Here is a 15,697-nt window from a genome sequence, read left to right as displayed (position 1 = left end):
GATGATAAAAATTCAGCCAGCCAATCAGAAAATAACACCTGCCCAGCTTTATCCTCTCCCCTATTCTCTCTCCTTTCCGCGCCATTTTCAGCCATCCAGAATTTGCCACGAGTGCCTCTGCTTGCAGGTTCAACATGTTGAATGGTTTCAACATCTCTTTCCTCCACATCGTCATTCAACAATCTTCAACACCTCATTGGAGCAAAACCACATGTTGAAACAAGCAGTCAACACTACCATTGGACATGGTCTAAGTTTTCTCAGTTTGAACTTTAGTTTATCTTTGTTAAAAAAGAAAACATTGTCCCCGCCCCCCCACTAGTTTTTGTATAGGTCCTTGGTCTTCCTTTTCTTCATTCATCTTCGTCGGGGTTAAAAAAAATTTAAATCTTTGTAAATATATCAACTTTTCATTTTAGTCTCTACAAAAACAATCTTCAAACTATGGTCTCTCTAAATTTTTATTATCAGTTTTAGCTTACTTTTTAATACAAAATTAATGTAGCATGTTTTAAGTGACACTTTTTTAACAATATGTGATTGTTAAGTGACGCTTTTTTGTTATCGGTTTTAGCTCTTACTTTTTTAACACAAAATTTTCATTAGCTTTTTTTTTTTTTATGGAGAATTATCATTAACTTAATTATAGTGACGCTTTTTTAACAATATGTGATTGTTAAGACCTTAAACTTTCATTAGTTTTTTTTTAAGGAGAATTATCATTAACTTAATTATTAAATTATAATTTGAAGTTACTGATAAATTAATGCAGATTAAAAATTCAATAATTAAATTATTCAACTAATGATAATAAGGTCCGCAATGACATGTCATAAAAAAAAGTTATTTGAAATATGCAACATAAACTTTGGTTAAAAAAGAATGGACTAAAATTGATAACAAAATTTTTAGAGGAATGAAAGTTAAAAAAAAAAAGGTATATTAATAGGGGTTAAAAACTTATTTGGCCCAATTAATTAATAATAATAATTAAATTATTTTATCAAAAAATAAATAAAAAATTCACAATCAACCACATTTGCAACTTCAATTGTCATGTTTATCATTTCTTCTCTTATTCTTTCCTTCTCTCTCCTTCTCTATTTTGTGTCTTTCTCTCTCTAAATTTGAGAGATAAGATCAAGAGAAAGAAAAAATAAAATCGAGAGAGGTAAAATTTAGAGGGAAATCAACACAAAATAGAGAATAAAAGAATAGAAGAAGAGGATCCAAATTCAAAATTGTAGTGACGGATTGAAAAAGTTTGGGTTGCCTCGACCTTTGATAATTTGGCTACTTGCCCTCCTTAAATTAACCATGTTAATTTTATTTTCATCGACGATGATTCCCTCTACAATTCACTAAAAAAAATCCTTCCAAACACAAAAAAAAATGTGTGCGAACGAATAATTGGAGATAGTTCATATTCATATCATATAATAATGAAATGAGAAATATGTCAAAAGACCAAACTTCTTCCCTCTCCTTTTCTTCCTCGAGAACTGTGCACTAGTGATTTGTTCTGGTCATGTTTTCATGATTTAAAATCCGAGGTATATAAAACGTCATCATGTCTACACATCGTCTGTCTGCTTTATACTTGACACAGTATCTTGCAGTTCTTGGCCCATGGTCTCAAACGGAAAGAACACAACACATATTCCTGAAACAAGAGCTACAATTATAAACAGAAGGACAGCTGCAGTTTGATGACATCCATGTACTAAACCCACTGCTACCAATGGACATAACATTCCACCAATTCTACCCACTGAGCTTGCGACTCCGACACCGGTGGTTCTTACTGATGTGGGATATATCTGCAGTTCATATAAATCTTGCACATGTTAACTTCCACCATTTATAAAGAAGAATTAGACCAAAAAACTTTGCTGTGAAACCATGTCTTATACATGACGAAAGTATATAAACGAATAGTTTCTATCTAATAACTGGTGAGGCCTTTTTTCTTTGCGGTAACTTAATAGTTTTAACAGTTAATTCAAAAACAATGAGGTAGGGAGTAATTTAAAGCCAGGTATGGTTTGCATTTGTTTTGACAATTCTTAAAGAGGACTAGTTCATCCATAATTTGCTTTATTTTTTCTAGGAGTACTTCTATCCAACAAACACAGAGAACTAACTTTGTAAGGAAATAATGCAAATGCTAACAAATTCCGTAAAAGAATTGGTTAAGAAATAAAACACATGAATGTTTCATGAAAAATACACCATTTGAAGTTAATAATGCTGTACTTTTCAATTGATACCTTGCATTACATGCTCTTAAGACACGTGTTAGTAACCCCTTAAGATAATAAAATTATTCTTAGTGACGCAGAAGCTTCATATTTTAGTAGTCTTATTGGATTGGACTTTTTACCAATTGCTCTACAATAGTACTTATCTTAGTATTCAACAACAGTAGAGAATAGGTTTAGCTTCTTTCTACCAAAGAATGCACAAGATTTCTCTCAAAAACTCTGCTTCAACCAGATCATTCAAAATTAAAATATATTGCATAAAGACATTACCTCTGGGGCATAAATATACACGATTGTGAAGGTTACTGTGATGCATATGCGAGCTCCAAATAAAAGGCCCGTTGTTAGGTCTTCAGGCAGATAGAATGTTAATGGGAGAAGGAAAATACAACACATGAAGAACATGATCGACATTGATAGCTTACGACCGAGTTTATCCACTGCTACGGCTGACAAGAGAAGCCCAGGTAGCTCTGTGCACAAAATTTGGCATCAATCATACATTTCCCGGGAATTGTATAGTAAAATAATTCTGAAATCAGTAGTAAACATACCTGCAAAACTAGCAATAAAAACACCTTTGTAACTTACATCCTGGGACTTCTCTGTCTGCAATTTATCTGGGATACATTTACTATTTCTTTTCAACTCGGAGGTCAGCAAAACAAGGCCATAATATGAAAAAGCATTACCGAAAAACACTGCCCATAATAGAAGGGTTGACCTTGATAATTTGGGTGAAAGGAGCACTCGAAGTGATGAGATACCACCTAAATTAGAAATCATTCCTTTAGGAGATTCAACTTCACTTTTTCTTGGGGAGAGTAAAACCGTGTCTTCTGAAGGGTTGTCAATTTTTTGTAGCTCAATTTGATTGTCAGAAACAAGGACACCGGAAGGAAGCTTTTTGCCATTTAGTCTTGATATTGTCTCCAAAACGTCAATTGCTTCAGTTGTTCTACCTTTCAAGCATAGGTATCTTGGTGACTCTGGTGTCATTTTGTAAAACAGAAGAAGGAAAGATGTGGGAAGGGAAGATAGTGCAAGAAGCCATCTCCAACCCAGTCTTGGCATCACAATCTGCAAGGAACATTGCATTGGGTGAACCCATCATCTCTATGATTTGTCAGGTATTCAACAGAGATAGAAACGGTACATTGCATTGACAGAACATTAGCAAGATTAGTAAAAGTTTAGATATGTTCCTTAAGACAAGTAAAGCCATAACAGTTTCCTAGGCTAAATGATGAAAGTAAGTGGTTCTTTAGCGATTGTATTTTCGTAATAAAAAGAAAATTTACAATTTCTGTCATGTTATACATTACTGAAGTCTTTTGGCAGTTACTTGTTGGCTACACATAGGAAGGAAGTGGCAAAATGCTTTTTGTAATTTATTTAGCCGTTTACAACTATTTAAATTGAGGGATCACAATAAAATTCTTTCTTGCATGAAGGAATGATAGGAAGGAAATAATAAATAACATCTGATATTAGAACTAAATTAAATCAAGGAGATCTGGGATATCTCCTGATTCTCCTCCACTTAGACCTTGAATCCTAGGTAAGTTCAAAATTTGAAATAAAGGCTTAAGCAAATTGGAAATATACATAGCTCTCGCAAAAAACAAAAAAAGTTAACGTTATAACTACGAGTTTAACTGCAAACTGGCTGAGATCTGAATCATCTAGGCTTTGTTTGAGTGTTAGGAGGGAAAGGAGGGGGGCATCTTTCACCTTACTTTGAAGAGTATTTTTGGAGAGGATGAGAGCATGCATATCGCTAATATTTTCTTTGATTTGAGAGTATTATACAGAGATGAAAGTGATTTATAGATTTATTCAAAACCCACAAAATCCTCCTTCAACGTGTTTCCATACATATTGAAGGGTTTTGGTCCAATGAAAAAAGAAAAACCTCCACCCAAGGTGGGGATCTACTCCCCTTTCCCCTTCCTTTCCAAACACCCAGACAAAGCCTTAATATCAAGGCGATATATTGCACTCACCTTCCTTTGGTGTTCTAAAATGGCACATACACCCCTTTGTTAAGTAAAACACATTGACCTTCCCTTGATTCGTATTCTTTCCTTACATACTTTTTCTGTTTCTACCTATCTCCGACTACTCACTATATTAACCTCATCTAAATAATAACTAACTCCTCTTATGTCTCATTTTGTTACATTTGCGGAGGTGTTAGTTATCCTCTTTTCTTTCCTAGTGTATACACTCTTAAGTACTGGTTTACAATCAATATGTATGTCTATCGTGCGCGGAAAGCTAGGAAAACAGATCATGAACTGCGTGCAAAGCTAGGAAAGAAACAAGAACAATCAAGTTTTATCGCACTAAGTGGAGTCAGCTACATGAATCAAGTTATGCTATAATGTTCTATCATAAACCATATTTCTATCTTTTCTTATGCTTTTTCTTGGTCTTCCTCTGTAAATAGTGATTTGACTATTCTCCATCAGAACTGCTCTCTTTGCTACAGAATCTACAATTCTTCTCTACATACCCAAAACCACCTAACCCTAATTTCTATTATAAAAAAAGTAAAGAAACATTAACATAGATTTTAATCTTTCAACGCAAATGAATGAAGAAACAGACAAAAATAATTAATTTACCCAAGCAAGTGATGCTTCAAAAATTGTGCCAACAGTCCAAAAACCGGAAAACACAACCATCCAGGTACCTCTATTAGGAGCCGGAACAAATTCAAGAAACCACGAGGACAACACAGGACCGCCTCCCAAACCAAGACCAACAAGGGAACGAAAAACAAGCAAGGAGACATAATTAGGGGACAAAGAACTAAAAAAACCGGCAGTAGCAGTAACAGTAGCAGTAATAAGAAATCCTTTTCTCCTTCCATGTTGATCAGAAACAATGCCCCATGAGTAAGCACCAATTAACATTCCGGCAAAAACAACGCTTGTTATGAAACTTTCTTGATGAGAGGAAAGGTTCCATGCAGATTGAACTGCAGGACCTACAAATGAGAGTAACATCATTTCCATTGCTTCTGAAATCCAACCAATGCCGGCGTAAATAAGAACGAGTATTTGAAATTTTCCAAAACCTAATGTTATAAGAGCTTCATCTACTGTATAGCTGCTGCTTGAGCCTTCAACTTCTTCCCCTGTCATCTATAATAATAATAATAATCTATTCATTTCATTTAGTTTATCTCAAATCGAATCGAAGATGGCATAATGAATAAATAAATAAATTGAATTGATTTGATTTGATTGATTCGTACGTACCATTCAAGTATATGGAATGGATCTTGTTTGAGAAAGCTAAGTCAATGACAATGGCGATGAATGAATGAATGAATGAAAGAATGAATGATATATGAATGTATACAAATTACAAATACAACAACAGAATACCAGAAAGTTGAATGAATCTAAACGCAATGTTATTGAGATTTATATTTATTTGAATATTCATTGATTCATTCCAGTTTGGTAAGTTGACGACGACCGACATACAATACTCTCCTATCGGTGATGGACACGTGTTATAAGGGATTGCTAATAACACTCCCACTTTTTCTTATACAATCTCTCTCCCCATGTTATTAGAATGTACCGCTTAGCTACCCCATATATTATGTGCAGGGTTAGGGTTCGAATTTCGGCGGATTCCCCACTTATTCACTTTGTGAATCTAGCCGCCACTAGACTATCTGAAAAAAAAAATAATGTAATAGTGTGAAAAAAATTACATAATAAAGTAATATTTTTTTCTTTTTTTAAATGCATTTCTTGTCCTCTATTTTTTAATATTTTTTTTATTCTCCATTTTCAAAACCTCTCTCTCCAAATTTTGGTATTTCATAATTACACCCTGTTTAATCTTGGTTGCACTCTAAAATGACAAAATTACCCTTTCATAAAATTTAATTTTTAAAAAGCATCTTCCTTTTTTCTTGGTTACACCCTAAAATCCCTCTTTTAAGTAGGTCATGTAAACTTAGTTTCAGTAGGTCATGTAAACCGAGTTTAAGTGTACATTTAAAAGTTTAATCTTGTTCAATGATTCTACTTAATCTCAGTTTAAGTATGTACATGTAAACTTATTTTAAGTAGGTCATGTAAACTAAGTTTAAGTGTACATACGTAAACTCGGTTTAAGTAGATCATGTAAACTTAGTTTAAGTAGCTCATGTAAACTGAGTTTAAGTATACATACTTAAACTCAGTTTAAGTAGGTCATGTAAACTGTGTTTAAGTGTACATCTAAAAGTTCAACCTTGTTCGATGATTATATGTAATATCAGTTTAAGTATGTACATGTAAATTTAGTTTAAGTAAGTCATGTAAACTGAGTTTAAGTGTACATACTTAAACTCAGTTTAAGTAGGTTATGTAAACTAAGTTTAAGTAGATTATGTTAACCTCAACAATGTAAAACTGAAACTGTCGTACAGTGCAGTTGAACAAGAAGAAGAAAATTGAAACCAGCGTTATTGAAAATGAAGAAAAAATTCACTTATTTATATGCAATCGAGTATGAATGAAAGATATTTTGATTCACTCTTTAATCTTCCATAGAGAATAATTGAACATCAGGATTGTTTGATCGTTGGTGGGTGCAAGAGAGTAAAATTTTATAATGACAATGAATGAAATCAAGATTTTAAAAAAATTTATATAAAAAGACAATTTTGATATTATCAAAAACTTTTTTTAAAAACTTGGTATAACCAGAAATATATAGGGTATGAATAGAAAAACCCTTCATCTTATTTTTCAATGAAGTTGTATCTATTTATGACAGGGGTGTGTTTATTGACCATATCTTTTGTAACACAAGAATATTTTAGTATAGTCTAATAAGCATTACCACGTCAAATAAATAAGTCACATTATGAATAATGACTCAAAAACAAAAAGAGGAACCAAAATCCCGAAGAAAAAAATAATGAAATTGGGGACAACAAATCGATTTTTAAATTAGGGAGATCAAAGCCATTGAGATAAGAAAGATTTCCCCCTATTTATTGATGAAAAACTGATCAAAGAACTCATGAGATACTTTGTTATATGTCACAGCTACCTCATATGATGCAACCTAGGGTAGGGTACTCAAATGCCATGAGATAATCAAGGATTTGTGTGCTTTCGAGAACGTCTCTTCAATTTTAAAATTCAAAACTTCCTATTAAAGATTTTAATGGAAGACATGTCATCAAAGTTCGATTATTACAAAGATATCGAATAAAAGCAAAAGGAACTTGGGATAGCACTTCGATTCTCAATACTTCATCAAGTTCAACTTAACCAATGGGGACAAGCTCGGAGACAAACGAAAATTAACTCGGCCATCAACACATTGAAAAAGACACATTGATTTTCAAATCATCTTGTCATCACGAGCTAACAACTTAGGAGACAATTGCTTTGAATTGGGCCCAGACCTAACCCTCAGTCGACCTTACTTGAAGGCACATGCTAGAACGTCACATAGCCAGCTCACTTAAGCATATCCTTCTGGTAATCGATCGTTGCATGATCAACATCAACGGACGATCCGTTAATTACGTTGATAATCTCTCAACAACATCAACGCGATTTATCTCAATTCACCCAAGACTTCACTTATAAAGAGAGAACTACTCTTGAAGAAAGATACACATTGTATTATGATAAGTTTACCACTCTACTATGAGCATTAGAATGTTTGCAAGACATCACCCCCTCCGAGGAACACCACTTCCATCCCCCGTCATACATCGCAAACTCTAGCTATTATCTCCAATCCACCTTAGATCAGTTTCTTTTTGCATTACTCTAGATTAGACATCAAAGGATGTCATGCCTAGTGGATGCCTTATTCAGCTCATAGAGCGTATTGTTCATTTTAAGACGTCTCTCTGTATTCAAGATGGATAAGATAGAGTGCACTAATGCATGCACACTTACCAGAGAGGGTGTTACGCAAGTCCTAGCTCCTTATGAGGTCACTAGAGTGATCACATATTCTGGTGCTATGGACGAAAGGTGGTTGCATTACCCAGATCATGTGGTTCATGACACCACCAAAGAGCATGTTGTGATGTATCAAGGACGATGCATTGATGGATTCTCCTAAGAGTTTAGTACCAATGGCACGCATACTTCGATGGTTAGTTTATAATCCTTCATTTGAGATTATATATTATCCATTACACACTTGTTGTTGTTGGAATACTTTATATGTATTCCAAAGAAAATACCTCACATGTTACATTGTTGTTTCCTGCGAAGTTTGAGAGGATTTCTCACAGTTGTATTTTACTTTTTGAATTTTATGAAATGAACACTTGTTTATGTAATTACTCAAATTTAAAGACTATTTTATCACTTCATAGATGCTTCAGTCGATGCTTGAAAAAGTGCAAGTAAAGAGGAGGGATTCGGACCTAGTCTTTATGTACCAAAATGTAATTGCTATAATTTAAATAATTAGAAACATATCATTTGAACATAATAATCATAATAACAAACGCTGTAACAAGTCCAATTAGTCCCCTGTAATATCTACATTTCTTTTTTGGTTCTTTTTGTACAAATTATAAACAAAAACAGTCAATGCAATTAACATATTCCAATAGACGAGCATGGCCATGACAAAAGATATGCCAAAATGCAAGGTGGTACGAGGCACTTGACACCATCCTTGAAAAGACCTGTAAATGAGTCAATGTTCAACAAAGTCAACCAACCACCACAATTTAAATGAATACTTTATTTAAATATTTTTCAATATATTGTAGATGCACCAAGTGACAGTAGTATACACAAATTGAATGGAAATAATACGGTGACGAGACTAAGATGTTGATAGACAGACCACCTCTAAGAGGGATAAATGGATCATGGCCACATTATATTTTGATAATTGCATATCCCATCTCTGATATGGTCATCATTCGATATATGTATCATCCCTTGGTTGGGTCTCCATAGAGTATTATTGACTGCACTCACTGATCAGTCCTAAAGAGATTGACGTAGTCATCGTTTCCTACTTCAACAACTGGAAGAAATGAGATTATACCGAGTCAAAACAGATTCTCTACCATCCCCTTTATCCTTCCGGCTCAAGAAAAGTGATTCCAGCATGCAACTCCAAGGTATTTTTAGAGAAACAAGCTAAAATTCAGTATTTTTACATTGATTTTTTTATATTTGTACAATTGATTGCCTAATGCAATTTATTTATTGATATCAATATTTTTGTATTATTTAAATTTTTCAAAAATCAAAGATAGAGTTTGTAAATTTAACTGTGAAGATTTTAGGTTGCCTGTGAATATATACAGAAAAAATAGTTACATTCCATTTGATGCAGCCATGTAGAAGTAGAAGCAATTTTTACGGAACCTTACTTGTAGGAGGTATGTTCTCCAGGCCAGGGATGTTCAAGTATTCTTCTCCAAGACAGAGAGAGCTGGTGTCAGGTAGTTATTTGCTTTATCCGGCAAGTGGGCAACCTGATTAGACACAAAAATAATCAGTTTCCCTGAATGCAGACTAGATCAAAAGGAAATGAGTTTTAATATTGTTTTTCACATACCAGCTCATAAAGCTCATTCCCATCCTCAGCAACGTACTCATAACATACCTAGACAAGGTTGAAAATGTTAATTTCTTTTGGTTTCAAGTTATCTTTTGTTTTCATGGCCAAGCAGTTTACTCACATCAAAGCTTTTGTTTCTTGCAGTTGAATCATGGAGTGCCTTCACACATATATCGGCTACATCAGCACAACTGATGCCCTATAAATTATGACATTTGGCATTATAGTCAGATCAGTTATTCCAATAATGAAAATTGTTTACGGGTATTTGAAACATAGTATTAAAAATATGTAAAGATCCGTATGAAACCTAAAAACAAGAAACATGTATGATAGCAAATGTTGGGGGAAATAGGCTTTCCTCAGTGACAGTAAAGAATATAAAATACTTACCCGAGATATTCTGTCTCCTTGATCAAATATTAGAGCACGCTGCCCACCAGGTTCTTCCTGTCAGCAAAACATGCAAGTCAGTACATGAGATTAATACACTATATTAAATTTTCATACTAACATAGTATTTGGTTTAGGGTATATGGAGGGGAAGGAAGGAAAATATCTTCTCACTCTATGCTTCCCTCTAATATTGAGTGGATTTAGAGGGAAAGAAGATGGGTTCATAAAATTTTAAATACATTCACAAAATTGGTGCAACTAAGTCACGGCATTTAATATGTTCAAAATTTTACCAATCTTAAGCCATTAATAATCAATCCAATGCACATTCAGAAACATATTCTACCGCCACACAACAAAAGAAACTGTACCTGCAATGGACCCGGACGAACTATCGTGTATCCAAGCCCAGATCTTCTCAAAGAATCTTCACCTGCCTGGAGAATTCGGGATTAAGGTGACCAAACATAACAAAAAGGAAAGCATAAGACAAAAAAAAAAAAAAAAATCAATTCTCAACTATGTCAAAGAAATTAAACAAATGAACCTACCCTCTTGGCTTTAAGAACTTGCTCCCGCCTGGAAGGCTCAATACCAAGGCCAGAACATGAAACTAAGACAAAATCGGTTTCTTGTCCAGTCTGCAGCAAATTCACATGCAAAACTTACATTAGGATGATAAGTACTATGAACACTACAGAAGAACAATAGAATATACATCTTCCAGGTGCCTAGCTATGCATTCTTCTTTTCTATTTTCACATAACTAGAATCAAGCAGGCAAGCAAGAAGTGAAAGAATGCTTGCTGCAGAAGTATTTTCACACTGTCGACAAACAGAAAAGGACATATAGTTTATTTGAATAAATAATTTAGATATGACAATGATGACAATAATTCCCTTCATGATTTTCTCCATAATATCAATCAATATACCTAAATGAAAGAGTGTCAATAAGTGATTGTTGCGGAGAGCCAGATTTACTAAAAGCTTGTCCAAGTTGTCAGCAGTTAGACAAGAATTGCAAGAATTACAGTTTCCAGACCCAAGTATTTTAAATTGAAAACTATCAGCAAGAAAAGTTGAGTGTTTCATATTCCAAATCAATAAAGATAAATAATTATGATAAAGAAATATAGTATGCCAAAGAAAAAAGTCATACGAAATGTAGTACATTTCAAAGAGCATCATGTAACATAACAGCATCAAAGGACTTCAAAGATTTCTAAGAGTTGTAGTTTATAACACATGGCTAAATTTATAAGAATAACCAAATCTTCAAGAAGATAGAAAATTAATGATCTTAATAAAGTAAACACTTGTCATTCTTTATTTCCCACACTATAGTTGCCTTGTTGGTATCCTTGCATTTTATTATAAGAAAAAATTTGTATAAGTATTTTATCCTTCTCATCACTCTGAACATTTTTTATTGTAATCTACACATGAACTAGTCACTTTATAATACATATAGACCATGAACATTATACAAGCATATGATCTACATTGTTTTAGTTTATGCAAGAATAATAGAAAAATGTATGAAAACACCTACAGGCAAGGCTTTTATATATTCCAATATTAGCTGAAAGCTTCTCGAATCCTGGTTCTTTGACGCATTTACCATATCAGACCTCTGAAACAAGAGTGAATATGGGATCAGCACATTGCAACTATACACTATTTTAATTTAAATAAAATAATAACACAAGTCTGCGCAGAAAAAAAGAGGCGGGGAATGTAGTGTAACAAAAGCAAGTAAATAGGGGGGAACTTCATAACTTATTGCCTAACTATTGCTTGGTTTCTAAGCAGGAGCAGTTAGAATGGTCCTAAGTAAAACAGGTTTGTGGTGGGAAGAATAGACGGGGTTAGTAAGGTTTTGGAATTCAAATTCTATTATTCTGTTACTAATGGACGTAATGGTCCACTGGAGGACTCTAAGATACTTGTAAGGAAAAATAAAAGGGGGGAAGGGGTATTATGTAGGAAATTAAAAGTTGTTACTAGACAGAGGAGCAAGGAATCAGGGACCTTGAATGTCCTAAAACAACATTTTTTTTATCTTTTATACTATGAGGCCCTATTACAAAGGTTCGGAAAGCAAACCAGTTATTGAACTAATGGAGCAACTGCCTCAAGGTTCAAATGTTCAACCGGAGTTCAACTGCGATCTTACCAGTGGTGATTAAATACTATCTTTTAACCTTCTAATATAATTTATTAAATAATGTTATTAGTGATAGATATTACAAAAATGTTATTTATATCACAGAGTCAGAGACAAGACAAGTGCAAGGTCCAAAAACAAAAGACAAATTTAAGTGAAAGATTCGGAAACAATAAGGTATTGGACATTACCTGTCTTCTAGGCTCAAACCGTATTGTTAATGTATGTACAAGAAAAGGGTCTAAAACTGGATGATCTGGTTTCACAGGACGAAATGATGAAAATGGCACTCTAACCTGTCATGGTAATAGAGATAGGAAAGATGAAAGCTATTACTTGATCTGTCATCAGTAGTAACAAAAAAAATATAAAAAAATTAAGAGCGTGTTAGTCAGAATAGTTAAACCATAGAGCCACTAAAATGAGAATGATTCTTACCCTACAAAATCCCACTTTTGTACTAATTCTTGCAAAATACAATTTACTCTGACTTGGATCCCCTGAAGGACCAGCTTCTAGAATTAATACATAAGGTCTTCCATTTCCGCCAACAGAGAGAACCAAGCCCTCATACCTATCATGACAGATGAACTCATTATGCTTGAATGCATGATAGAAGTTCATATTTATACAAAATATCAGCAAAACTATCTATCCAGTATCTAATACCTGTCAAGAGTACTACCCAAAGGTAGAGAAAGCTTTTTTGACAGTTCTACATAGCCACCTCTATTGAAGACATACCCTAAAATTAAAAATTAAATATAGGGGTAAAATCAGAATTTCAGGACTACAATAATCTTGAAAAACCTGTTGGTGTTCATTAATATCCTCTCCGTATACCTGAGAAAACAGCAGCTCCATTCTCAGTGAACTCAAATTTGGCATCCATCCCTCCATCATATTTTGAGGTAACTACATCTTCGAAGTAAGTTCCTTGACGAACTTCCCATCCATCCAGTGAAGATTCAGATTTAAATTTAGCAATTGTAAGCTTACTTTTGCTGCTTTTCCCTGCCCGCAACTGAGCCAATTGATTGTTGTGATCCTGAAATGCTTTAGATAGATTATAAACTCCTTGCTGATCAACCCTGAAGAGATCACCAGTGATAGTTGAGCGGGCAGTGGCACAATATATGATTTTGTTGCAGCCTTCTACAGCAGCCTTGACAGTGTTTGGATCACCAACATCCCCAATCACTATCTCTACTGACCTTGGAAGCAGCTCTACCACCTCTTCATCTGCCTTCCTTACCAAAGCCTTCATTGCAGAAAAAGTTGATTTAATATCTTATACCAGTTTATGTTTTGAAACTGTCAAATCAACTGACAAATCAGTGAGAACATTTCTAATCTCTGTAATGTATTGTATATATCCAATAACATAATTAAGGTGATTGTCTTCTAAACCAAGGAAAATTAACCATTTTATTTTATACATACATATTGAATTGAATAGAATGTGAAATTGCTAAATATGGTGTGTTTGATTTGCTAAAAAAACATTGGACTGGACAACCTTTTTTGTACCCCAGATTGATTTAGAAACTGTTCGTAAGACTGGACATAACAGGTAGCAAGGGACTGAATAAAACAGGAATTCTTGTTACTCACTATTAAACTACGGGACAAGTTTTTGTCCACAACATAGACTATTAAAAATACTAAAATACCTTTTATTTTGCAATATAAAAATATCATCTCACTAGTATAATTTTGTTTTGTTGAATCAAAGGCACCCACAGTGTAACTATTTTATCTGCAAAATGTGCCTTTTGCTATACAATTTGGTTATCAAACGTGTATTTCCTTCGTTAGTTTGGTCATCAAATATGTCTTCAGTCAGTCAGTCCATGAAATGGCCCTCAACTAAAATATGTCTTTCATGTTAATATCTTAAATCAAAATTAGAAAATAAACAGTCAATTTAATCCCAAAACAAAACTATCAATTTTTCGTCAATTTAGTCTCTAAACTGTTAAAATCAACTAAAATGTCCCTAAACTATGCTCTCAATGTTTAAAAAGAATAGAATAGAGAAGAACCTTGACAGAGTAACCCCTGAGCATTAGCTTACGAACAACGATGCGACCGATACGGCTAGTAGCACCAACAACAAGTACAGTAGTATTCTGAGCACCAGGGATGGCAAACTCACACATAGGACCTTCACGAACAAGAAGAGCATCTAGTGCCTCCACATCATCAGTACGTATAGTCCTAGAGATCTGACCCAGTCCAGAGAATTTTCTCCAAACCTCATCGAATATCTGCCGCGATTTTCGACCAAGTCCTACCGGGTTGACGTCGTCGAGACTAAGAGAGACAGATTGTTTGTCATCGTTGTCGTCGTCGTCGTCGTTGTTGTTGTTTTGGGTGTTGCTCTTGCTGTCTTTGCCATCCCTGGTGTTTGGAGCAGCGGCTATAGGAGGTAATCGTTGTACAGAGGAGGAGCGGGTATGCTGCTTTTTGGTGTAGGAGAGGAAAGTAGTGTTGATTTGTCCTGAAACTGAAAGTGTGGTATTAATATTATTATACTTTGAGTACACAGCAGCAGCAATTGTTGTTGCTGAAGGTGAGGTACTCATTGTTTGTAAAAATGTTCTAAACTCAAACTAAACTAAGCATAATGAATTGAAAATGCAGTGGCTCGTGTGTGATCCCTCATTTGAATGTCAACTTCAAATGTGAATTGGACTGACAACTGACAGGAATCGAATGGATAATTTCGAACATGTAACTTTACAACCAAGCCACACAAAATATGATGAATTCCGTGCTTCCACGTCGGGTAGGGTCGGGAGTGTTTATTTTTTCATTTCATTTTTAAATTCATTCGTTAAAAGAGTGGTTCAAATACAATAAGTACTGAGAGCACCGCAATGCTAGCGGGACATTAATTATTTTAATATAACATTTCATTTCGTTTTATTTAGATTCAAATTTATTTTATTTAAATATTATTTTTTTTTAGAACTATTTTACTTCAATTGCATATTATTATATTTCAGGAACGAATATTTGATAGATTGAGTCTTTGAGCAAAAGAAAGAGGATTATGAGCTGATTCGGGTTGAAAATACGAAGATTGAAAACAAAAATATAATCTCCCCAAGTCAGAAGCTTGGCACGGCCAGTGCCACCTCCCAGGCCTACTTTTGATGCTTTTGCTTCATGGACAAGCTGCCTATTTTCACCTAAAAGCCAGTGTTTTCGTGTGGAACATTCTAGTGAATAGTTGCTTAGATTTTAAGTCGACATAAGACTATAAATAGAGTAGCTAACTATCATT

At 34.2% G+C, this 15,697-nt stretch overlaps 2 protein-coding genes across 6 annotated transcripts; both read right to left on the bottom strand.

Moving 5' to 3' along the window:
- Positions 1 to 1,280: 1,280 nt before the first annotated feature.
- On the bottom strand, positions 1,281 to 5,721 carry LOC11423033 (organic cation/carnitine transporter 7). Its single transcript, XM_003604064.4, has 5 exons — positions 5,534 to 5,721; positions 4,895 to 5,416; positions 2,819 to 3,344; positions 2,535 to 2,737; positions 1,281 to 1,820 (listed from the first exon to the last, which is right to left on the bottom strand). Exons 1-5 carry the CDS (start codon positions 5,534 to 5,536, stop codon positions 1,575 to 1,577), a joined length of 1,500 nt encoding a protein of 499 aa, XP_003604112.1. The 5' UTR covers positions 5,537 to 5,721; the 3' UTR covers positions 1,281 to 1,574.
- Positions 5,722 to 8,713: 2,992 nt separating this feature from the next.
- LOC11428397 (protein HIGH CHLOROPHYLL FLUORESCENCE PHENOTYPE 173, chloroplastic) lies at positions 8,714 to 15,236 on the bottom strand. Of its 5 annotated transcripts, none has more exons than XR_003011568.1 (14): positions 14,451 to 15,236; positions 13,249 to 13,666; positions 13,075 to 13,150; positions 12,844 to 12,979; positions 12,597 to 12,701; positions 11,791 to 11,871; positions 10,787 to 10,876; positions 10,607 to 10,672; positions 10,233 to 10,289; positions 9,961 to 10,038; positions 9,837 to 9,884; positions 9,644 to 9,753; positions 9,114 to 9,296; positions 8,714 to 8,946 (listed from the first exon to the last, which is right to left on the bottom strand). XR_003011568.1 is itself a non-coding variant. In XM_024782628.1 (13 exons), the coding sequence occupies exons 1-12, from the start codon at positions 14,991 to 14,993 to the stop codon at positions 9,682 to 9,684; spliced, it is 1,770 nt and encodes a 589-aa protein (XP_024638396.1). In that variant the 5' UTR covers positions 14,994 to 15,236; the 3' UTR covers positions 8,714 to 8,946; positions 9,644 to 9,681. The 5 variants fall into 5 exon arrangements, 2 of the variants coding, with proteins under 2 accessions (XP_024638396.1, XP_003604109.1); XR_005645792.1 differs by having other exon boundaries at positions 9,114 to 9,566; positions 9,649 to 9,753; XR_003011566.1 differs by having other exon boundaries at positions 9,649 to 9,753.
- Between the last annotated feature and the right edge of the window lie 461 nt (positions 15,237 to 15,697).

The sequence above is a fragment of the Medicago truncatula genome, chromosome 4 (genome assembly GCF_003473485.1).
Source record: "Medicago truncatula cultivar Jemalong A17 chromosome 4, MtrunA17r5.0-ANR, whole genome shotgun sequence".
In the NCBI taxonomy this organism is placed as follows: domain Eukaryota; kingdom Viridiplantae; phylum Streptophyta; class Magnoliopsida; order Fabales; family Fabaceae; genus Medicago; species Medicago truncatula.
Note: the sequence above shows the minus strand (reverse complement) of the source record. Positions and strands in the feature narration are given on the sequence as shown.